The sequence below is a fragment of the Carassius auratus genome, unplaced genomic scaffold (assembly GCF_003368295.1).
Source record: "Carassius auratus strain Wakin unplaced genomic scaffold, ASM336829v1 scaf_tig00214546, whole genome shotgun sequence".
Lineage (NCBI taxonomy): Eukaryota > Metazoa > Chordata > Actinopteri > Cypriniformes > Cyprinidae > Carassius > Carassius auratus.
Genome location: NW_020527701.1, coordinates 35195 through 60108, shown reverse-complemented (window position 1 = coordinate 60108; position 24914 = coordinate 35195). Strand labels below are relative to the sequence as shown.

Here is a 24914-nt window from a genome sequence, read left to right as displayed (position 1 = left end):
GGCTTCTTTATGTGAGGGTGCTCTCTGGATAATTTGGTTAGTGACTTAGCCAATCTGTCACTGTTTTTCTGCCGTCAAGTCTAAAATATTTACCTTTACCATTCAAACAACAAAGTGTTAACTTGTTAAAATTTAGACCCTCATTTAAATTTAGGCATGGATTTTAAACCCATTTTGGACGGCAAACTTTAATTTCACAAATCCAATCATATAAACACTCTTAAACATATTAATCCACATAGTGATTTAAATCAGCATTATAAAAGACAAAACAAGTCATTATTACCAGTAGCAGACAGAGCTGGATAACCAATCCACTTAAAGCTCGTCGCATGTTCGGCATTGTCTTTTCATTAGTTTCACTCTTCTGTAAAGTAATTTCACTTAACACATCTGTAATGATAAAACCCTCATTCCAGAGGTTAGTGACACAATTGAAACAAAACAGGAACATAATTGTCCTCCAAAATATACAATAGTCATCCTCATGCATGCACATACTTAACACATTAATATTTTAACAGCTCATATTTAAGGTTTGCTTTTGGTATTAAATCGTAAGGATTTAAACTTAAACATTGTCTGTGCGTTACCTAGTTTGTACCTAGTCTCTTATCTAATCGCAAAGTTTGCCTGTTCATTAATGATTTTTATTTTGAGAAAAATCAGCTGGGTTGTTTTGGTCTTAAAATCATTGCTCTGTTTTGGTTACTCTTACTTAGCAGGCCGATAAGACAAGCAGAGCACCATCCCTGCCTCCACTCAAGCACTCTCTCTCTCTCTTACTGTGCAAAATATTATTTATTTATTTATTTTGACAATTTTTGCCAAACTTTAACTTAGACTATAATATCAAATTCATTACAACATATAACCCTAAATCATTCAAATAGGTTAAAAATGTCAAAGTTTCTATATCTTCAAATTATTTTTTTTTACCTTACATGCTTAATTCCTTTAACCTTTGTTATCTAAATCATCTCTTGATTAAGCAGAAGCAGTCTTCATTTTAGCCACCACCATATCTTGTAATCATCTTGTGTCATGCCTAATGACCTGCATGAGTAAAGACTATGATATAGACATATTAGTTCAATATAATTTTAGCCTCATAAGAAATTTTGTCTCAAAATAATGTCTGTCATCACATGGTCTCAGATGGTTCTTGAAAGCCCATTGCCATTAACTTTTTATAAATAAGCTCCTTGTCCTCAGGGTGTGATCCCCTGGCATAGTTGCATCAAGTTGTGGACGCTTGTCACAACAATCAATTAAGGAATGCGGTTGCTGGTGATCAGGTCTGGAGTAGCTCACATTTTGAGGCAGATTGCTGTACTTCATACAGTTCCCCTCTTAATGATGCTCTAGGCCTATCAAGCATCCGCTCAACTCCACTACCATCTCACATATAACACCTCCCTTCAGGGCAGGTGCCCAGTGGCGGTGACCCCCTGCCTTAGGTTGTCCCCTATTGGCCAGAAGAGGATCTTACCCGTCATTGAGAAATCACCTCATGCACACTGGTAACCACTCTTTCCCGTTGCAACATCCTCGACAGTCTTCTTCCAGAATCCAGTATTTCCTGCAGCTTAAGGAAAGGTGCACTCAAGAACCATGAGAGCCATTGACAGCACCTACTAGTGTTAAAACATTGGAAAAGGTTAATCAACTAATATTTAATCACTAAAATCAATTGGATACCTCCAAACTATCATGCTGAGATTACTCAGTGAATTAATTTTTCACACCCGTCCATTCATTGTAATTTTCTGTTGCTTCTGTAGCTGCAGCCATCAGGCCCTGTATGATGGTGGAGACTAAAAATAAGACAGATAAGTTACTGGTCATAGAACAAATAGCAATACAACTGTTTAACTATTCAAAATTATTACATCTATAGCTCAGGGTCTGTATTATGATTTTAAAGACCTCATGTTTCATCAACAATTGCTCCTAAATTGTTATTCATTATTTTTATAATCTCTTATTTCTTACATGCATTGGGCAGTTGAACATTTAACTACCGATTGCCCTCTTAATGCATTAAATCTGAACTCTTTTTATCATGTCCTTTAGCATCTCAGTGCCTATGATTTGACTTAAACACTGTGCTGTACTATAAATATCTTATCACTTAAACACAGGCTCAGATAACGGCATTTTAGCTTACTTTGAATGAGAGAGAGAGAGAACTCTGAGGGATTCAGGACTCGTAACAATGCATTATCATTCATTTTTAACATAATTTCATCATACTATCATTTTACAAAACTTGTCAGAAATTATATGCATTTAAAAAAAACATCTTTATATTTGTATTTTTACTTTATTTTCGCAACTCAAATGTTTCTCAAAGTTCTTTGAAGTCATTGTCATTACTTTTACATCAACTTGTATTTATTCATTCACTTAATTCTGGCCATGGCTTCTGAATTTCAACATGGGTTTTAAATCTGTCAGAGATTATCTGACCCAGGTATATAACTTCGGGTCTTGCTAGCATGCTGTCTTCAAAGTTACTTTGAAACCCCCGTTTATGTTACTTGTTTACAACTTTATCATCTCATAAACAAAAAATAATTTTCTTTTCTCTTCAATTTTTATTTTATTTTTCTATGATGCTGCGTGGCTACAATTTTGCAATCCAACAATAAAATTACTCTTTTGGCCAAACATTAGTAAATATAGGAATTACAATTTTTTTTCACTCAGAACATGTCTCTGGTATATTTACTGCTTAAGCCAGAGTCATGGTAGGGGCCAGTATGAGATAAAAACAACTGCTTCATTGCAGTCAAAGCAATCTTATCTTTTAAAGCAAAACATAAACTTCTAAGTTTTTCCAAAATGCCACTGCCAATTTGTGTGCCTACAGTTTATTTTTTTTATTTATTTTTTTTCACTAACCCAGAATTCTGTTCAGTATGCCTTGTCAGGACTTTCAACAATTATATAGGAACTAGAACAGATCTTATGATATCATTCATTGTCATTTAAACTTTCTATGCACAGAGAATCAGATTAAATCATCACTCAGTTACTTCTGGGATTATTTTTAACAAATCGGCACATACATTTATACATTTTTATTTCTCTCTGGTTCTTTAAAGTTTAAAGTCAATCAAGTTTTTGTTTTAACATTACAATCAGAATCAAAGCTCAGACTGACCATTCTTTCAATTAATTCAGAGAATATTTTTAAAGTCAGAGCTTCAGAGCCAAACTGTTTACAGCATTTGCTCTCTTCTGTTTCATTATTTCTATCAGGGCTGACCAGGTTACCTAATTTGTCAGTCATATTTCTATCATAAAACAAAAACATATTGAGGCGGCGATCTTACCAACAGCACTTGACTTCTGCGTGATGAAATTGCAAAGTATATTCCAGAATTTCCATATACTGGACCAATCCAATCAGGGTCATGAAAACTACATTTTAGCTCTTTTGGGGTTGTTCCTGAGGCATCCCAGATCAATCAATACTTTCCCTTGCATATATCCCTATATTTTTATAGGTGCACATATGAATTATCACTATTTATTTTTAAACACTAATTTTGGATACTCTGTTCCCTAACCACTGACCTGGCCTATTTCTAAGCTCGGGGCGCCCCTGTCTGTAATGGTGGGTGATCGAGAGTTGGAAGAGCGAGATACGACTAGAACCCCCGTCTAGCGTCTTACATTCTTCTCGGGATTTCCCATACCCCTACTTTGGCTTACCCGGCCGTAAATGCACTGCCCTTTATGGCCTCTCGTGCTTTTCGGCTCTCTGTGCTTTGACCCAGCACTGCCCTTTACGGGTTCACATGCCTGTTAAGAATGCGTTTTTGTCCCCCCCTGGACTGTGCACACCTAGAAACAAATTTTTACGTCTCTCTCTAAGACCTATAGGTGTGCACCTGTTCCCTCTGTAACTGTACACATCTCTAAATATCTTATATCAAGACCTACCGATGTGTACTTGTACCCCTTATACTCACAAGGTTACTTATTTACAGGTATATTGTGACACCAATTTACCTACTCCACCCTGGAGCTGGTGTCTACCCCCTCACGTCTGAGTGAGTCTATCGTTCCTCCTTCTCTCGACCCCCTCCACTTACAGATAGTCCCTAACCAATAATATTAAATCTAAAATCTTTCCTACCTTGGTTTGATGATTGATCAGGGATGTCACCAAAGAACTATTGCCCGCCAATCCTCCACCATTAACTGTAGGGGAATTTACAGTTAAAACCCAAGGACCAGATATGTCGCAATGAAGACCAGGAGTCAGAGATGAGTTCAATTAAAAATAATAATTTTACTTGAAGAAAATAGTTTGCAATTTAATCAGCAGAAGTCAGCTTCAACACTCTCGAAGGAGTTCGCAGGCCGCCCCCCGTACAACTCATAATCAACCACAGTTATACCCTGACAGAGGATACTAATTGCGTCAATACATAAGTCAACAAAATTCTGATTGGTTCCAAAACCTAGATAAACTCTCCAAAGACGTATATCTGATACGCTGGACACTGGCAGTTGATCGTTTGTCCTGGGACTGTCTGAGCTTCACCCTGTACAGACAGATACTAACACACATACACAGAGAACTTATCTAAATTTCAAGGCTTTCTAGCACTGGCGAGTGTCTTATCATTACGGTTGGATACACACACATAATATGTGGACATTAATCTTGAGGAAAAGAAATACAGCGCACATAAGGTTACACATTTCACTCTTGCCATAAATTGATTAATAGTCAAACAAGAAATCATGTAATAATATAATATCAGTATGAAGGATATGGCAACTCAGCATCCACTCCTTCACCCTGTCAAATCCTTAGCATTTCTCTCTTGATACTTTTCCTCTGTATCGTCCAAGATATTCTCATGCAAATTCTAAGTCAGGCTGCTAAAATCATTTTTTGGGGCATGACGGTTAGTGTCAGAGTGTGATGACAGACAACGCAAGCTGCTCCGAAGACCAAACAGCTTGAGTCGTCCTTCCTGCTTGGCCTCATTAAAAAATGAAATGAAAGGAAACATTTCTTTCTTTCATAAGATGACTTTCACAGGTGTTGTATGGTCAGACACTCATCAAAAGGCTTTTTCTTCCAGTGCTGAGCTTTTAGATTAAACTTGCAATGTGTATAGTTGATTATATGCTACTGTACTTGTGCCTCTATAACAGTTGCATTGATCCATTGAGAATGAAGTGGTTTGAATTTGCTCTACCAAATGTAGAACACACACCCAGAGATGGAGGATGTAGGTCCCTCAGAGGAATTTGAGTGAATTAATAATTCGGCTCGGTTGACAAAACAGCTTACAATGTAGGATTTGGGAAATTCCTTCAGTAAACGAACAGGGTTAATGCATAAACCATTATTCTTACACAACCAAGTGCATTTGCTTTCTTCATTTTATAAGATCTTGGCTCGCTGACATGATGTGGCTGGCACTGGCCTGTTGTTAAACAGGATTTTCTTGGGGTCATTTATTGTTGCGCTGCTTGAGATACATAGTGCAGTTTTTCTTTGACGTGAAAATGTATTTAAATATGCATATTTTCATTTTGTCTTTCAGTGTCCAAGAAACACGGGAAACTGATCACTTTTCTACGCACATTCATGAAGTCCAGGCCGACCAAGCAGAAGCTGAAGCAAAGAGGTATCCTCAGGGAGAGGGTGTTCGGCTGTGACCTTGGAGAACATCTCCTCAACTCCGGCCATGACGGTGAGCTTTGCCCCCTTCTTCTCCTTCTCAAACTCCATGCTCATGATCCAGACGTTGCTTGACACTAATGTGAGACTATGTGGGTGGGCTGGAAAGCATAGCTAACCCCCCTCCTCTAGAATAGCTCTTGGATCTGGCTGCATGGGTTGCCATGACATCTGATTGGCTTAAAGCGGTCTAAAGGTCAGGAGGAATGGTTAGGGGGCCGTGTCTGGAGATTTCTTCTCCATTGATTCAAAGCTCCCTGGCAGCCTTCAGCATTTACTCCATTTGTTTGACTTCAAATCTTCCCTGAGCCATTGCCAGCCCTTAAAATCTAAGCCTTGTCCTTTTCAAAAGGGATCCACGCAACTTGGTACGACTGCTCGACCATTACATTTAGAAGAATGGACATTGTTTCCTTCAGGAGCAAGTGTCCTCAACACAGAAATTCCTGGTATTCTTTAAAAAATGTGTTCCTACAAAAGTTTGTCCATTGTAGTTGGTTAGATACATGTAGATGATAAAAGTTTAGTTTTACTACCAAGATCTGAACCTTTTGCTCCCTTCACTGTCCTCTCTTACCTATGAGCCCACTCCGCTTTAATGTGTTTGTAAAATGGGTAATGGCAGAATATGTACTCTCCATCTCAGACGCTCTCAAAGGAACGTGAGACGATGATGGCTAAACACTTTGTCCAAGTCATTAGAATTGATCAGTCATATTAACGTAAAGCTCTGCAGACCTCCCTAATATGCACTCATTATGCTCTGGGACAGTATTTCGCTAGGGAGCAAAACACATCAATCCAAATTTTCTCTTTCTCATTTGGTGCCATAAGGATGTTGCCGTCTGAAGTATTTGGCGGCATTTTTGAAAGTATTTAAAGGGTTCCAAAAATTCTGCTGGCCAAATCGAGGCAATAGTTTTGTTGTTGCCCTCTTGAGTTTTCCACTGATTTTTCCATTCATTTTTATATATATATATATATATATATATATATATATATATATATATATATATATATATATATATATATATATATTTTACATTTACATTTTAATTTATTTATTTATTATGTTTTGAGTGGGCCAAAAAAATACAACCATTGAAATGAAGAGGGTTAATAAAATTTTTTAAGGATTAAATTAAAGAAATTAATCCTTTTTTTGTCAGCAAGGATACATACAACTATTTTCAAAATCAGTAATAAGATATGTTTCGCCAAATCAGTATATTATAATTTCACATGACACTGAAGACTGGAGTAATATCTACTGAAAATTCAGCTTTGCCATCTCAGGAAAATGTTAGATTTTAAAATATAGTAAAATAGTAAACCGTTATTTTAAATTGTAATAATGTTTTACAGTATTAGTATTTATACTTAATTTTTTATTTTATTTTTTAAATAAAATAATTGCAACCTTGGTGGGCCCAAGATATTTTTTCATAAGTTTTTCATAAAACTTACTGTTTTATTATAATATTTACAGTAAATAACTAGGTTTATAATTTGCATAAACTGGAAATTTTACAACTATAATTTACCTCAATGATTCATAAACACCCTTGCAGGAAAAAAAGTATTGTTTTTTGTCATTTTCAAACCGTTCAGACTGATGCTTCTAAAAATATCACAAATCATTCTCAGTTTTGTCAATTTATCTGTGTTTGCCAGCTAGATGGCTTTAGCTGGATCATGTATTTAAATCAGGATAATTCACAACACAGAATCACAGAAAACCACATAAAGCATAAAAACCTATGTGGATGATCAGTAAACATACTGTAAGATATAAAGAATTTATTACTGGCCTTATATGGCAAGTGACCGCTACATTAACTGGCCTGAAACTAGGGCTGGGCGATATGGCCTAAAAATATATTTTTTTTATTTTTTTTAATTCGATTTCCGATTATTTTCCCCCCTACTTAAGGAAAGCAATAAGTACAAACAGCAGACAACTTAAAGCAAATTTTGCTTTTATTTAATCAAATGTACTGTGTGTGCTGATTGAGGAGTGAGGATGCATTTCTGAGGATTTTGTGCTTCAGACTGCTATGTCAGGAATGTAGATGAACAGCTGCCTCTGAGAGTCTTGGACTCACTCATCTATCGGATAAAGGTTGTCAAGACTAGAGGCCAGTCAGGGTTGTCTGTGACTATGATTCCTCTGGGTGAAACATTGCAAGGTCACATTGGAGGTTTGGAGTTTGTCTGATGCCACTGGAGCAAATGTGAAGCTAAAAACTCTGCTTATACAGGAAAGCCTGGAATTGCTATCTGACTATCAGGCCTGTCTCCAGCAGTTGTTATTTATAGCTTACAAAATCAGAAATTTACTGCACAAAGAATCTGGCATTCTATTCCATTGGCATTTTGACAACTCTCACACTTTACGTGCCAAAAAGGATGCTCCAGTAACATTTTGTCTAAACCTCTAGTCCCCCAGGTACTCAAGAGCTGCACTGAGTTCATTGAGAAGCACGGAGTGGTTGATGGAATGTACCGTCTCTCTGGGATTGCCTCCAACATTCAGAAGCTGCGGTAAGACATAAACACACTCCCCTAATTGCTAGAAGCAGAGATAGGGATTCATCATACTGCTCGAGAAACTCTGAATGCAGTGGCGGAATATTAAGCTGCTGATAATTACATGTTATAATGGGAATGTTTGTATTCTTGAACACAGGAGGAAATGAGTACATCAGAGTAAACAGATATTTTAGTGAAGAAATATAGAAATAGAAAGTTCAAAAGAGCAGCATTTATTTGCAATAGAAATAATTTGTATCCTTATTAATGTCTTTGCTGTCTCTTCTGATCAATTGAATGCATCCTTGGTGAATAAAAGAGTTAACTTCTTCCTCGGCACTGACCATTGAAAAACAAAATTGTTTGTCAGTTACTTCAAATGTTATAAGATAATACAAGCAAATGTCATTTCATCCCAATTAGTTACAATTTAGGTTTTAAGCACAGCAAACAGCCTACTGTGAGATTGTTATCACTGTAAGATTATCTACTGTGAGAATACATCAAGCACTTTCTTTCTCTCTCACTTCAGGCATGAATTTGACTCCGAACAGATCCCAGATCTGACAAAAGATGTTTACATTCAAGACATACACTGCGTGGGCTCCCTGTGCAAGCTTTACTTTCGAGAGCTTCCCAACCCACTTCTCACCTACCAACTGTATGAGAAATTCTCGGTAAGCGTTTATCCCACAACGACAGGCCTTAAAAAGAGCCTTTTCTCAAAGTCACACACTCTTTGTCATACAAATAGCTCCAGCTGAGAGCACCTATTATACTAAAACAACCAGCCCATACTTATGATATCAAAACCTTTTTAGTTCTTGGTGTGATAATATGCATGGGTCTCTTATCTGAGACTGGCAAAACGGTGGAGAAGTCGTTGAAGGCTTTAGGCTATCTGTTGCCATGATTGCTTTTAATGAGTATGCAAAATGTCTCTTAGAGCCCAGCTTCAGAAAGAGTTCATCTGCATGCCAAACAAAGCACTGACATTTACAGCATCTGGAGATAAGCCACTGCACATGAAAACAGCCAGAGTTAAGAGTGCATCAGTGTTTTCAGGTTACAATGGAAACAGGGAAACTATAACGCACAGGAAATGTGATTGACCATGTGCTTTTGTCCACTCAGCAGTAATGTGTGAACACGGGTTTGAGAGCATTTTCGTTGGTTAGAGCTGTTCTAGATGCAGTGACCCTGATTTACAGCCGTACTTCTCCTTTTTTAGGAGGCTGTGTCAGCAGCCACAGATGAGGAGAGGTTGATCAAAATACATGATGTCATTCAGCAGCTGCCGCCCCCGCACTATAGGTTTGTAAATGACCACAGTGCCCTCTGTTGGTTGCTATAGGACTTGCAGTCCTCTTTTCAACAGCCACATTTTTCAAATGTTACAGCCTTTTTATTAATCTACTGCATTAAGCATACCAATTATATTACTAATGCAGTTCAAGTACGTTTCTGACTGAGGGCTGTTATTACAACATTGTTCACTCAAATGAGTGTGCACCTAATCCATTATGCTCATTTTACATGGTGTCTGATTTTAATGTGTCTGTTGTTTAACATTAAATATTCATGCTTTTCTTGTAGGACACTTGAGTTTCTTATGAGACATCTTTCACACTTAGCAACCTTCAGCTATGTGACAAACATGCATACGAAGAATTTGGCCATTGTTTGGGCCCCCAACTTACTGAGGTAAGATCTCTGCATGATGCAACTGTAATGTATGTGAAAACCGATACTTAAGGATACAATTTTATAACTGTGAATATTAAAACCTAGTATTCATAACTAATCTCTGATTTTTATTCCCAACTACAAAGGTCAAAGCAAATCGAATCGGCTTGCTTCAGTGGCACAGCAGCCTTCATGGAGGTGCGAATACAGTCGGTTGTGGTGGAGTTCATCCTCAACCATGTGGATGTTCTCTTCAGCCCCAAACTGAGCTCGCTTATACGAGAGGGAACAGGTATGCAATATGGACAGATTCAATATGGACAGATATTTAAATTTATTTATATTGCTATATATACATCACACGTTTCTTTGTCTTTGTAGGACACAACTCTTTGTCTCGGCCTAAATCTTTGCTGGTACCCTCTCCATCCACAAAGCTGCTAACATTAGAAGAGGCACAGGCACGTACCCAGGCACAGATCAACTCACCCATCACTGCAGACAGCAAGTACATCGAGGTGGGAGAGGGTCCTGCTGCCTTACAGGGAAAATTCCACACGGTCATTGAGTTCCCCACTGAGAGGTATTTTCTAAAAAATTTTAATGCTGTTATAAAGAGACCAATTATGTGCCTGTTATTCTCAAAGAGAAACATTTTGTACATTTTATCTTTTTTTTTTTCCCCTAGGAAAAGACAGCCCATAAAATCTAAAAAGTCTCCAGTTGGCAGTTGGCGGTCTTTTTTTAACTTGGGCAAATCTTCCTCAATGTCTAAACGAAAGCTGCAGCGCAATCCCAGTGAACCAAACGAACTCAAGGCCATGGCATTGGCTGGTTAGTGTCGTGCCATTTATTCATCTTTAAATGTCAGATAGTCATTACCACAAGATAAACCCAGTGGTTAATAAGGCCTTGTCTCTTTTGGAAGATGTTTATTTTGCAGTAATGACCAGCTGATTGTAAATCAAATTACCCTGCTAATTACACGGCTATTTACTGAATAAATAAATACATGGACATGAAATATTGATTTGAGTTTAAATGATTTTATTATATGAGAGCGGAGAGACTGCAGGACATTTACGAGAGACAACAACAATATATGACCACATATTGACCAATCAGAGTCAAGAATTCTAGAACTCTTGGTGTTTGGTTATGTATAAACAGTTTGTTGTATTTTCTCTGTTCCTGCTTTATTTTCCCTGCTCAGGAGGAAGAGGAGACACCGGTACTCTTCGGTCTGCAAAAAGTGAAGAGTCTCTCACCTCTTTACATAACGTTGAAGGTATAGCACTCCGAAAGCTCTAAAAAAATAAAAGGGACAAACCATTATGAAATTATAACTTTTTTGCTTTTCTGTTAACACAGGAGAGTCTAAGGTGTACAGGCCACGCAGACCTCGTTCCAGCAGTGATGCTCTCTCTGCTTCCTTCAACGGTGATCTACTGGATAGCAGACAACACTGTAACTCATATGACAACCTGGGCCATGGGGAGAGTGATGGGGATGATGGACCAATCTGTGTGCCTGCTCTTATCTCACCGCCACGTTCCGCTGATGATGTGGACTTGAGCCCTCCTGACATTGGCATGGCCTCTTTAGACTTTGACCCCATGTCTTTCCAGTGTAGCCTTCCTCTGGCAGAGACTTCCATTTTCTCACTGGACACAGATGAAAGCAGTCTGAAGAGGAGCCCGGCCAGTGCCAGTGGCTCAGAGCCAGTCTCGCCAGTCAGAGCTAAAGTTACGAGTCATTCTGTGTCTCCAGGCCACAGTCCAGCCTTAAAGGATAGAAATAAACTGCCCCCTGCTTCTTTCTCAGAGAAAACTCCAGTTAAATCCCTTGAGAACTGCGAGAAGTCATCTGTTGTGACTCCTCTAAGCATCTCTGAATCAGCTGCCTCCATGATAAGGAAAGCACCAGAGAGCACTTTGCTTCAGCCCTCTTCCCCTCAATCTCCAATGGACTCCCCTGCAAAATTGAGCTTTCTGTCAAGAACCACCGATATGCCCCTGAGTGAAGCCATTCAACAAGAGCTTCTTTCTAAAGCTACTACCTTTGAGAGTAAAGAGAGTAAAGACATATCAAGCATTGAATGCTCTCAGCCACCACAGGTCACCTGTTCTCAAGAGCAGCCAGGTAAGCTGAACTGAAACACAGGGATATGATAGCTTAAATCCATAATGTTTTTTGAGGAGTCATTGACATTTTTATCCTGAATTAGTTTAATACACCTCTTCTAGGATGAGAACTTTTGTTGACATTTTCATTTTCAAACTCCTGAATTGAAATACATTTTCAGAATGTTAGGGTAAAACAGCTGATATAATTTTATAAAAGATTTTATAATGATGATTAATTTTTCAACAATATTTGAAACCAACATGAATACAATGAGTACCGGTACATTAAGAACCTAAACACTAGGTTTTATTGTAAATGCTATCATTAACAATAAGTTATCATTAACAAGTTATACTGGGTTTCATAAGATAATTATTTGATTTTTCAGGTTTAGTTCACCAGGCTTTTACCTGTAGCGCTTTGCATGAACAGCCTCAGTGTAGAGAAATCTGTCCACAGTCTGTAGAAATTTAACATTTCCCTTTCTTACCTTCACATGAATATTAGCCTGCCTTCTCTTTGTTTGAGTTCCCTCTGTTTTGTCCATCTGTAGGAGCCGTAGCTCTGGACTCACCAAAGGGCAATGTCCCTGTCAGCTCTGTGTCCCTCATACCTCCCCCTCCCCCACCAAAGAATGCTGCCCGAATGCTTGCACTAGCTCTAGCAGAATCTGCCCAGCAGGCCACTATTCTTTCTCAGAGGCAATCCTCTGGACCCCCTACACCAGTGTCCCCCATTAGGCCACAAGAGTTCCTGGAGACCATGGAGTGGCCTCCTCCTCCTTCCTTGCCATCACAGACATCCTTGGAGGAAGCTACAGTAGAAGTATCAAAGAGGTCTGCTCCTATGTCTTCACCGCCCTCCTCCCCAGTTGAAAGGTTAACTCGCTCTGTCAGTCTGCACCTCAACACAGGTGATAGTGGGAAGCTATCCAGCATTTCTTGCAATAGCCAGTGTGTTGTCTCAAAAGAGACCCCAAGTCAGAGTGCAATGCCTTCTAGTCAACCTTCTCAAGTTTCCCAATTACAAAAAAGCCCAGAAAGGCAGCAGCCAGCTGTGGGCCAGACACCTGTGAGCACAGACAAAACCACTACCACAATCACCACACCATCTATCAGCAGCAAGGATACAGTCATTCAACAACCTTGTTCTGAGGTAAGCAGTGGTACATGCAGGGATATAAGTAGCACTAGTTCTTCAGTACCAAGGCTGAACAATTAGATAATGTTATAAATATTTATGAGCCAGGCCTTCACCATTTGTGAATTCAGAATTAGAAAATGCTGAATGTTGTCTGATATTTCAGTTTTGTCATATTGCAACAAAATTAATGTCAGGAATGATTCAGTCATTAATCTGGTATTGATATAAATAGCTAAAATTACAGCACATGTAAATACAAAAAGGCAAATGTGTAAGAAACCTAACAATGTTTGTTTGGGCTTAATCCCTAGTTCCATATGACTGAAATGGTTATGCCACCAAAACCCACAAAGACGCCAGATCAACCCATTGCAATTCTCCAGCCTCAGCCACAAATACAGACTCAACCTCATGCAGTGATTCGGTCTCAACCTCAAGTTCAGCCTCATTCTCAGTCACAAGCACAGCCTCAGTTTCAACCCAAATCGCAGCCCAATGCTAGAGTTGCACCAACCCCGGCAGTACCTCTTGATCCTCTGGAAAAGCCATGGGAAGCCATTAAGCCTGTCCATCCAAAAGCAGATAGTGCTTCTCAACACCATACTCAGGGAGTGATGCCGCCAACACCCCCAGTTCGTTCCATTGAAAGTAAACTAGCAATGGCTGCTCTCTGCAACACTGAGGTTGCAAACCCTGCCAACTTTCATGCCATATTAGAAACATCCATGAGAGGCTCAGTCGAGGAGACTCCCCAACAGTCTCATCCAACTCATCGCAGGGCTTCCACGCATCAGACAGGTTACAGTTACCACTCAAAAGGGGATGCTGCCCTACTGGAGCCCACCACAGAAGTGTATTACCATCGGGGAGTATCCCCTTCAGGTCAGGCTACGATGGCATACCATTACAGACCAGAGAGTGTTCCACCACATGTTTCTTATGTCTCAAAATCAGAGCCACAGATGTCCTATAGAGGCCACGGTGATGGCCGGTACAATACGATTGGACCCAGGTCCTACCACCACTCTATCAAATCTCGTGGCCCACTGAGAAATGAGTATATTTCTCCAAGCTCACTGCACCACTCCCATGGCTACAGCCAAGTAGATGGACCCACCGTGTACCCAACAATCCGTAGAGTCCACTCCCTACATGTGCCCCCCTCTGCCATCCGCTCAGTGCCAGTCACCAGAACCGAGGTTCCAGCAGATGATGAGTTGTTTTACTACCAGCACCCAGTCTATCACTGCAAGTCTCACCAACCACCCTCTCAAGCCGACTACCACGTCACACAACTGCAGCCTTATTTTGAGAATGGAAGAGTTCAGTACCGCTACAGTCCCTACTCTGGCTCTCACATTCTGGATGCCCCATTCTACGATGTGGACCATTATGGTACGATCCGCTTACGGCATGTCCATTCCTTCAGCGGTCGGGACAGTGCTCCTCTCCTTCGGACTGGAGCCAAATCTGGAGGCTACCACTACCTTTCACGGCATTTAATTCCTTTAAAGGAGCATAGCTTCATAAGCAGAGACATGCCACCTTACAGTGGTTCAAAAGCCAGTGTTTACTTTGCGTTGGATCCAGAAGAAGCAGAGAGGCTTCGCATACACTCTATCCGCAGGGAAAGCCGAGCAAGGCAAAAAGTTAAGGGTTCTGTTTTGTCTCAGTATGACAACATAGGACCCTACATGCCAGTGGATATAGACATGTTACACTTGCGGAGCAAATCAGATCCTGGCAAAACTGTATTGATGGCTGCCGAGAGCAAGGAGGCTAGATATAACATCGTTTCTGGGTCTCAGCATGCTCCTAGGCACTTGGTCTCTGATCCAGATGTCCTGATGTATATGGAAACGGAGAAGCACTGCCAAGGAAATGGGATGGGGGACAAAACCACCAAACAAGGTGGCTCCAGGAACTACTCATCCATCCCTTCACATCAATCGCAACTTCCAGCACGAAGCCTGCAGCACTTACCTGAAGGTGGCCATCTTGACCCGAAGTTTGAGCCAGGGGAAAAGCTACTGAGCAGTAAACATTGGCAGGAACACTCAGAGAGCAGGAGTCCCCATCCTCGTTACGAAAGGTCAGATTTGGATCACCACACATGCAGGGGTAAAGCCACTAGCAGCACCAGTGAAGATGAACAAGCAGCTCCAGTGAAGCCAGCTCCTCCACCCAAGCCAGAGAGATCCCATAGTATTAGAGAGCGGCAGCATTACAACCAGTCCAGTCTTCCTGCACATCTACCAGACAATTCAGATAGAGACCATAGTGGATCCTACTCTCATCAGTCACAGGGGCATTGTGCCGTTACTTTACAGTCACACTACGACAATCTGGATGTCTACCATCCAGTACCTCAGTCTCAAACATCACTATCAAATCGAGGTGGCTCCAGCTCCTATCACCTCCCTGGTTTCTCAACTCCACATAGTAATCGTGCATACTCCACTGCCTTGGGACAGGGCGCCTTCATACAAGCTGAGCTGTCAGTGCAGAGGCCAGAGACAGAGATTAATGCAGAGTAAACAGACATTTAATGACAAACAAGATACATTTGGAACATTATTGAAGGTGTCAATAGTCATTCATTTGAAGTTAAACAGCCTCTGCGGGACAGTGGACTGCCTTCTGACTGTTTTCTTTTTTTTTTTTATGTACAAAGAAATTTAAGACTTTTTACAGAACTGAATGTACCATAATTTCATCAGTTGTTTAAACATTTTGACAAGGAGATATAACTTGTTATATACTGTAGATATTCTGATATATTGACAAATGGTACATAACCAGACGAGTTATGTATATCTTGGAAGTACTACTGGATATAAGGGATTCTTTTTGTTCTGTTTTATTACATTGAAATGTCTGGGACTGGATATAAATGAAGTGTAAAGGTTTGCATTTTAGAAATGCATGTAATCTACATTTTACAGAACAGTTCTGTGTACCTTGATATATATATATAAATATATATTGTGTACTTTCTGGATGTTACAGTAACAGTGAAAGGGAAGCCCTTTTTAAGTCATCCTTCCTTCATTATACACTCAGTGTACACAATTAGGTGGTACATGGAATTCTTAATTTTTCTGCCTTCAGGTTGGGGGCCCAAAATGTGCATATTTCATTTTGTCAAAACTGTGCCATTACTATTATATATGATAGGGATTAATCACAAGCAACTGGATTTCTTTCTTCGTTTTAAAACTTGACATGATTTGACTGAATTCTGCTTGGATGGGTTGTTAGAGGGCTGAACAATGAATGCAGATTGTGATCGCAGAAGTATTCATTATGATACTGGAGAATGACTGAAGGTGAGAGTGCCAATGTGAAGTGACTTAGACACTTTCAAAGAAATGTGTTATTGACAGGGAGTTTTTTGATACATTAAGTGATTAAAGTATGTCTCTGTCTTATTTTAGAACAGCACCTTACTTACTTAATTTCACATAGATCCATAAACTTAAAGTAAAGAAAAACATTTGCCTGAAAAAGTCCATTCATTTAATAACACTGAGCAATTTGTGCTGTTGCAATTAGTACAATGTACATTGCCTTCAGAACAAATCTGTCAGGTGGGGATAAACCAATATTTGAGGTATTTAAAAGTAGAGATTTATGATTAGGGGACCCATTTTGTTGTTTTGCAAGTCATTGCATGTTACGGTTCTGTAGACAGTAATTATTATTATTATTGCATTACGATGCCTTGAAAATGTAAGTGTTCAGATGAGCCCAAGCTCACAATGGCATAATTTGTATGTTTTTGGTTGATCTCCTAATAACATCTGTTTTTGTGTTTTGCCAAGTCTTATGCAGTTCATTTTCATTTTGACAGCATTTTTATGATTGACATTTAATATGCTGTTTTTCTGTTTATATTTGTTTAAGACTGTGAAAAAATTGGTTGGGTGGCTAGCGAGAGAAAAAATAAATAAACACTCATATGTAACCTCTATTTATGGGACCAAACTGAAATTTTAATGCTACACCTCCATATTTGCACTCTTCTCATGAGGATTTGATCTAAAACTTGAGCATTAAAGCCTCAGAGCCTAATTTGATCAAGCTTGTATGTACCTGCAGTCTGATTTCTTTTAGCCTCAAATAACATTTAATCCTTTAATGCCCATTTTTGAGGAAGATATTTTAGTATAGCAAACAAAAAAAGTAGGCTAAACAATACCAATACTTAGTCATTTTAGATCTATGTAATACAGCTACTATTTGATTTTATTTGGCTGCAAAATGGATTGTTGTAATAAAGACCTCCATTAAGATAGCATTTGATATGTTAATCTCATGCAATATACTATAAATTCATAGCTATTTGGTTAAATTCCCCCAAACCTCTGCACATATGCCTAAGGAGCCACCTAGCTGAACACGTCTTTCTGTATTACCAAGAGAGTATACTCATACATGTTGGCTATTACTAAAACATAATATGCTCACAGTTAGACATGTTTCAAACATATTTATGATGATAAATGGAGCATCTCAGTGTCACCTTTGAACCCAAATAAAATTCAGTTTAGCCTGAAAGAAGGAATGATTCACTGATTCCATTCTTCACTGCTTGTGCATTTAATTGGATTAGCTAATTTACACTCGCTTAAGTAATATTTCTAGTTACTAATTCATTTCATTTTGTCATAGTACAATCAAAATATCAGAAACTATAAAGATACAGTAGTTTTTTTTTATTATTGGGGGAGGGTTGTTTCTAGCACAACTTTAGTACATGGCTAATGTACACTACTGTTCAGAAATTTGGGGTTTTGAACTTTTTTATTTTAAAGCAGTCTCATGTTCACTAAGGTTGCATTTATTTGATACAATTTTGAATAACTTTATTACTATTATTATTGTTAGATTTTAATATATTTTAAAATGGAATTTATTCATGTGAAGGCAAAGCTGAACTTTCAGCAGCCATTACTCTACAGTCTTCAGTGTCGATGAATCGCCCCTCCGTAAGATCCTTTGCTTAATCAAATGGGTTTTGGTTATACATATAGAAAAGCTGGACATGTGGAAATCACTGGCTTTTAAACTTTAAGGAAGGGTAGGCCAGAAACATGAAAAATATTTTGATGAATGTAAAGTTCAAAGAGTTTATTTGGAATATAAAACTTTTGTAACAGTAAAATTTCTTTACTGTCACTTTTGATCAAAATAATGCATCCATTCTGAATAAAACTATACATTTCTTAATAAAAAAAAAAAAAAAAACTGATCCCATAGAGGTTGCAGCTAATATACAGTATGCAGACAATAAGTATTGTGTATTTTAGATAACCAGTTTGAAACCATTGTGTGAGTTGTAAGAATTATTTGTAACAAACAACTAGCATACAACTTAGTTTAAATGAATAATGCACTTTACATTTTAAACATTTGTTTATTTTTATAACAAAACAACGAAACACAATGCAAATCACATTGGCACATAATTATTTGAATCTGAAACGAGTCTTGAGTTATTTCCATCAGAATACATGGCTGGGGATCAGCTGGAGAGGACAGAGCATCTTTTCATCTAAGTGCCAACGTTTGGGGTGTTTTCATGCAAACTCTGCAGGGCGAGATCGGACCACTTCATCTCTTGCTCTTTGACTGACTCAGTCGATCCGCCGTTGTCTTGTTCTGATTCTGGAAGTTCACTCTGGCAGAAAAAGGTATGAAATAAAGTTAAATCATACAATGGGCTAATAAGCAATTGTGGCAAACATGTCATATAATACAAATATAAATAATTAATGCTCGAATATTAATAAATAGTATTAACAGTACTCGCCATCATTTCGAAGGTTACTTAACATAATATAATGACGTACATAATTCGGAATGCACAATCAGAACTGTAGATGTGAAGTTTTACCAGTGGGATTGTGACATCCTCGTATGGCAGTCTGTCTTCTCTCCAGGCATCATCGGTGAGATCGAGAACTCTTCCATCTCTCTGAACTTCACTGTCCATGATCAGAATTTGCTACACAATCAAAAGAAAAAGAAAGAAAAACACTGTATCTATCGTAAATTATGTTGCGCGTGGATTTCATAAAAGTACGCTTATCATGATAGTTCTTAAATAATCTCAGTGAAAGTAATAATACAGACCCTTGCAGCCTTCTGCCCAGCGATCCAATTTGTTGTTATGTCGCTCTTTGATGACGACATCTCCTACTCTTTGAATCTTTTCTGCAATAAAACTCCTAAATATATTCAGAATACAGCATAGCCAGCCCGATGTACCTGGATTAATGAAATTGAGTAATTACAAAGTTTTTTTAATAGACCCTGATTAATCTGTAGCGCCATATTGCGATGGAAAATTTGTGAAAGGAGATATTCGTTGGATCTTTTCAACCTGTTCACAAATCTGGTTCACGAACAAACCGTAACTGAAATATGTTTACGGTTGTATATTAGTTCTATGCACAGTTGTTTTTACTAAAACTACAAAATATTTCAACAAAAAAAGGAAAATGAATTTAGCATTGTTTATTAGAATGTAACATTTATTTTTAAATTGACTTTTTAAGAGCTGATTTTACGGCTAAAACAAACTGAACTGGGACAGATTAAAAATACAATACGCGCTATTAATAATAAAGTCACAAAGAACAAGATGTTTGCCTCGTGACAATGCAATAACATAACGTCGTCAAATAGTCATTGATTCTGAGATGACCCGTTCAAAAGAACCGATTCGCTAAATGGAATTGAACTCCCTGTCACTAACGCCATGACCAGATCGCGCATCTGTCCAATGAGATGTCAAGAAACTGGCTCGCGCTGTGTGAAAGTGAGCCGCTATTGGCTGCGTCCGTTTGTGTTTCTAGAATGGGAGCAGAAGGACGGCCTCTCTGAGGCTTTAACCTCACGTATTATTCTCTTATGGTGAGTCTTCAAAAGCACTTTTACAGGTGAGCTGATTGTTTCCTACAATTACAGCATTTGGTTTAAGAGATGCGCATTTATTATTAACTATAAGACTGCATTCATTCAGTATAATCTATTTCTAATTCATGTTGTCTTAGGAAAGTGCAAAGTAAATATTTACAACATTGGGCAAAGTGCACTGGAGTGTTTCTTGTATCGTTAGTGTTTGTTACTATATGGCAATGACGATCAAGTCAATTTGAATACTTCTTTCACATTTTAGACATTTAATTACACTTCTGTCCCAACTCTTAGGATCAAAGATGGACCTTGTGCTGAACGTTGCAGATTATTACTTCTTCACTCCATATGTGTATCCCTCCTCTTGGCCGGAGGACGAGGCTCTGCGGCAGATCATCGGCTTGATGGTGGTCACCAACCTGGGTGCCGCAGTCTTATATCTAGGCCTGGGTGCTTTGAGCTACTTCTTCATTTTTGATCACAAATTAAAGCAACACCCTCAGTTTTTGGAGGTTTGTTTATCCTGCTAGCAAACTACAGTCTTTAAAAGGAATATATTTATACATGTACAGTATGTAATATATTTGTATGTTATTTGTTATATTTTCGTCCACAGAACCAGGTGCAACGTGAAATTAAGTATGCTTTGTGGTCTCTGCCCTGGATCAGTGTACCAACAGTAGCATTGTTTTTCGCTGAGGTCAGAGGGTACAGCAAACTGTACGACCGGGTCGATGAATCGCCCCTCGGTAAGAGATCCTTTGCTTTATCAAATGAGAAGTGGAAAAAGCTGGATGTGTGGAAATCACTAGCTTTCGAATTTTAAGCAAGGGTGGAGCAGAAACATTAAAAGTGCTTTAATCTGGATGCAACAAACTGACAGCCCTAATTTTGGAAAGTGCCAGTAATACAGCCTGTCAGATGTGCTTTAGATAATCGCTTTGCTATGGGCATAACCATCTCATACGATTTCTGCTTGTTTTTCAGGATGGTCAGGGCTGATTTTCAGCATGGTCTCTTTCCTGTTTTTCACTGACATGTGCATTTACTGGATTCACAGATTCCTTCACCACAAGTTGATATATAAGGTATTAAAGATATATATGAACTGCCTTGCATTGACATATGGTTAAATATGAGTAAAGACGAGTAATTCCCGTTAATGTAATGTTTTGTTTGTTTTTTAACTAAATTAAAATGCTTGACTTGTAATTTAAGGTAGTTTTTCTATTAAAGCATGTAGAAAACTTACTAAATATGCCCAGGTCAAGCTTAGGCACTTATATTTTATTCATTAAATTCAATTGTTGTAATAATGGGCAAGAAATTGAATAAGATGGGAATAAAGAGTAATATTACAAAAGATTTGAGGACATAGGAAAAACTTAATAACCAATAAAAAAATAAAAAAACTTGCTTTAAAATGATGAGAAAGTAAACGATATAAAGAAAAAGTCTAAATTTTTTATTTAATTAGCTTTTGCGTTTATATTTTCAGTTTTCATTATAGTTTGTTTTGTTGATTTTATGTGCTTTTATTTTGGTTTTTATTTTGTTGTTCTAGTGCTTCAACTTAAACATTTCATTAGTTGCATTATTATTATTATTATTATTATTATTATTATTATTATTATTATTATTACTAGTTAACAATTACAGCACTGTTTTAATAGTTGCTCAGTATCTGGTGCAAAAATAACAATAAAAGCTTAATACCAAGTGAAATGATTTTAAATTCAGCACTATAAATTATTATAAAAAAATGTGAATTTGCTATTTTATCCACCATCCGTATGATGGGTACATAGTAAGAATAACACACCTGCATGGGTCAAAATACATATTTGATCTAATTTTGAGTATGCTTTAAGCTACCAACAAAACTGTAACACTCTCAGCTCCATCTAACTTGCTTTTTTTTTTTTTTTTTTATCTTTTCCCTCATATACAGAATTTCCACAAACCACATCATGTGTGGAAGATCCCCAGTCCGTTTGCCAGCCACGCTTTCCACCCTGTGGACGGATTTCTCCAGGGCCTGCCGTACCACATCTACCCCTTCCTCTTCCCCCTACACAAGGTTCTGTACTTAGTCCTGTACGTGTTCGTCAACATATGGACCATCTCCATCCATGATGGGGACTACCGTGTGCCCAGCCTGATGCAACAAATCATCAACGGTTCAGCTCACCACACAGACCATCATCTTTTCTTTGACTACAACTACGGGCAGTACTTCACCCTGTGGGACCGCATCGGAGGCTCCTACCGCTACCCTTCAGCCTTGATGGGGAATGGGCCGCATGACCACATTAAAAAACTGATGGCAAAAGGGAAACTGAACTCAAACAGCGTAAACGGCAACACTATTAATAAAAATAGTGTTCATGTCAAGAAAGAGTAGGTAGGCAGATTAAGCATCATGAATGAGTTTCAAGATAAGTCCTTATTCATAAGAGGCTCTTCATAAATACTTCTCAGTAAAATAATCAGTTATGCATAAAATTGCCAAAAGGAAGCACAAAATGTAGAAAGGACAAAAGGAATCAAAGTACAAAATGTGTATATTTTTGCCAAATGGTAACATTCGCTATGGCTACCCTGTTGATATTCTTGCTTTTGTGTAACGTAATATGAATAACTGAAATTAACAGGCTTCTGCCAAGTAAGTGTCTATAATTATGCTGTCATAGACATTCAAATAATGTATGAAGATTGACAGGACTATCCCTTCACATGAGCTCAGTTCATCTTTCCATCAGCAGACTCTCTTTCTCCATAGCTCTGTTTGTGTATGAACTGATAAACAGTTCAGAGACCTGTCGAAGGTGTTTGCTGAACTACAGTCACCTTGTTTTAATAGAGTTTCTGTGGTCCGCTTTTGATATGAAATGCACAATCTTTCCAAATAAAAAAAAAGATTGGTGTATATCTTTGGTGTGATCATATTGTACATGGAAATCGGAGGTCAAGTCAGGTTATGTGTTTTAGCTTGACAGACACCTTGATTGTGGAGACGCAAGCCAGATTGCTCAAGTGACATCATTGTTAATAGCAGACACTGTAGCTTTGAGTAAACTGATCATTTATTGTGCTTTGTAGCATAGCAACAGTTCATGTGCAGCATCATGGCCCACACTAGAGGGTGCTGTTGAATCACACATTCTTCAGGTATTTGTGAGTAAAGTACAGAAAAGGTGCAGATGAAATACTAGGTAGTTTTATTGACAAACCAAATCAGTGAAAAGGACAGCTTTGCCAAAATTCTTATTTGCATCACATTTACATCACAAAAACACAGATTTTAGTTTTTTGTTTAATAAAGTGTGGGAAGGAATAATCAATCGTACAACTTTATTCATGTAGAACAAACCAACAAACTCAAATTTGCCATGTTTGTTCTTCATTATTTAAATGAGGAGAGAAACCTTTAAGCAATGCATTGTTAGTCCAATTTAATTCATCCTGGCAAGCTAATTGGTGTCTATGGCAACAGTTTATGATTTTTAGGACTGATGTATCACCACAAATGATATGTCAAGGGTTTAACATTCAAACTAAGATGTAACGGCCTTTGAATCACTTAAAACTGCAGGCCAACTTTGATCAAGACGTGCGTTGGAGGGAGAACAGTAATCTGTTCTGCAGCCCAGATCATTCGGGTAAATCATATGATGCACTTGACATTGCAGTCATATTTTATAAAAAATGCTTTATAGTAGAAAAATAAGATTATTATCAGGGTAATAGTTGAAGTTGTCAGCTTTATTGGGTATTGAAGTGGGTGGGCTAGCAGGGTTCCTTCAGGTTAAATGCTGCAAAAATCAGACGGCATTATGCTTTTAATTCTCATTCTTTTAAAGAAAGGAACAGTTCACCCAAAAATCCATAATCCATAGTAATGCTTTGAAATGAAAAAGTGTATCCCCTGTTGTTCTCTCAAATCAAAATCCACATACATATTTGAACAGTTTTGGATCAGGGCCTATTTCTCTCCTGATTCAAACCAGGCGTTTTCACTGCAGAAAACAATGTCATGGATCTTATGGAGCAATATTATGGAACGTATTTTAGCTGAAAGCAAAGCCGTTAAAAGCCGTTGAGATCATCTTGATGGATTTGTTTATAACAAACATGCAGCTTGGCAAGACATTAATGGATGGACTGGAGTCTTGTGGAAAACTTGTGGATTATTGTGATGTTTTTATCAGCAGTTTGGGCTCTCATTCTGACGGCACCCATTCACTAGGATCCATTGATGAGCAAGGAGTGCTAAATGTCTCCAAATCTGTTCTGATGAAGAAACAAACTCATCTACATCTTGGATGGTCTGAGGATTAATTTTCAGCACATGTTTATTTTTGGGTGAACTATTCCTTTAATATTAAGTGAAGCATTATATCATAATGTGGAATTATATTTTTTGTTTGCTTAATTTAAGTGTTGTGTTTTTTTTGTTTTTTTGTTTTCTCATTCCAATCGTATATGTCAAAAAAATTACATGGCTTGATGTCACATTGTGCAAGTTGCCTTCCGTGCTCTTGTGCATATGCAAACTGTTGCACGCACCCGCTCGTGTGAGTGTGTGTCTGTGTGCTTTAGGCAGTGAGCGAGTTTATGAACCCAATCACTGAACTTGAGAATGGTCTTTTCTTTCATGCTGGGTGAAATGGCTTTATCATATGTTGGATGTGCATGCAGGCGTGGGATGCTGGGTGACTCATTTGTTTCCTGGCAGCTAACTGAGGTACAAGAAACACATCATTTCAAAGTTCACACTGTGGGA

At 38.2% G+C, this 24914-nt stretch overlaps 3 protein-coding genes across 10 annotated transcripts in view; 2 read left to right on the top strand and 1 right to left on the bottom strand.

Annotated features, from left to right (window-relative positions):
* Positions 1-17292, top strand: part of LOC113092287 (rho GTPase-activating protein 32-like) — a 60338-nt gene extending 43046 nt beyond the window's left edge. For all 7 annotated transcript variants that reach the window (XM_026257864.1, XM_026257863.1, XM_026257862.1 and 4 more), the window contains 12 exons: positions 5580-5729; positions 8158-8260; positions 8781-8925; positions 9480-9562; positions 9845-9952; positions 10081-10226; positions 10316-10517; positions 10623-10768; positions 11148-11222; positions 11306-12076; positions 12615-13216; positions 13516-17292. In XM_026257864.1, the coding sequence (XP_026113649.1) occupies positions 5580-5729; positions 8158-8260; positions 8781-8925; positions 9480-9562; positions 9845-9952; positions 10081-10226; positions 10316-10517; positions 10623-10768; positions 11148-11222; positions 11306-12076; positions 12615-13216; positions 13516-15741 (4757 nt within the window). In that variant the 3' untranslated portion in view covers positions 15742-17292. The remainder of the gene's footprint in view (positions 1-5579; positions 5730-8157; positions 8261-8780; positions 8926-9479; positions 9563-9844; positions 9953-10080; positions 10227-10315; positions 10518-10622; positions 10769-11147; positions 11223-11305; positions 12077-12614; positions 13217-13515) is intronic.
* A 1311-nt stretch (positions 17293-18603) lies between these two features.
* On the bottom strand, positions 18604-19491 carry LOC113092285 (anaphase-promoting complex subunit 13-like). Its single transcript, XM_026257858.1, has 3 exons — positions 19343-19491; positions 19104-19214; positions 18604-18887 (listed from the first exon to the last, which is right to left on the bottom strand). Exons 1-3 carry the CDS (start codon positions 19400-19402, stop codon positions 18762-18764), a joined length of 297 nt encoding a protein of 98 aa, XP_026113643.1. The 5' UTR covers positions 19403-19491; the 3' UTR covers positions 18604-18761.
* Positions 19492-20086: 595 nt separating this feature from the next.
* LOC113092286 (lathosterol oxidase-like) lies at positions 20087-23059 on the top strand. Of its 2 annotated transcripts, none has more exons than XM_026257860.1 (5): positions 20087-20151; positions 20423-20640; positions 20745-20877; positions 21116-21216; positions 22080-23059. In XM_026257860.1, exons 2-5 carry the CDS (start codon positions 20431-20433, stop codon positions 22530-22532), a joined length of 897 nt encoding a protein of 298 aa, XP_026113645.1. In that variant the 5' UTR covers positions 20087-20151; positions 20423-20430; the 3' UTR covers positions 22533-23059. The 2 variants fall into 2 exon arrangements, with proteins under 2 accessions (XP_026113645.1, XP_026113646.1); XM_026257861.1 differs by having other exon boundaries at positions 20103-20125.
* Positions 23060-24914: the final 1855 nt, after the last annotated feature.

What these genes read in the sequence shown, in the direction of transcription:
- LOC113092285 (XM_026257858.1), bottom strand. Translation starts at nt 19,402, where the DNA reads ATGTCGTCATCAAAGAGCGACATAACAACAAATTGGATCGCTGGGCAG. An exon ending in CTGGGCAGAAGGCTGCAAGG is followed by an intron (nt 19,215 to 19,342) that starts GTCTGTATTATT and finishes TTGATTGTGTAG; the next exon opens with CAAATTCTGATCATGGACAG. An exon ending in AGGATGTCACAATCCCACTG is followed by an intron (nt 18,888 to 19,103) that starts GTAAAACTTCAC and finishes TTTTTCTGCCAG; the next exon opens with AGTGAACTTCCAGAATCAGA.
- LOC113092286 (XM_026257860.1), top strand. Translation starts at nt 20,431, where the DNA reads ATGGACCTTGTGCTGAACGTTGCAGATTATTACTTCTTCACTCCATAT. An exon ending in AACACCCTCAGTTTTTGGAG is followed by an intron (nt 20,641 to 20,744) that starts GTTTGTTTATCC and finishes TTTCGTCCACAG; the next exon opens with AACCAGGTGCAACGTGAAAT. An exon ending in GGTCGATGAATCGCCCCTCG is followed by an intron (nt 20,878 to 21,115) that starts GTAAGAGATCCT and finishes CTTGTTTTTCAG; the next exon opens with GATGGTCAGGGCTGATTTTC.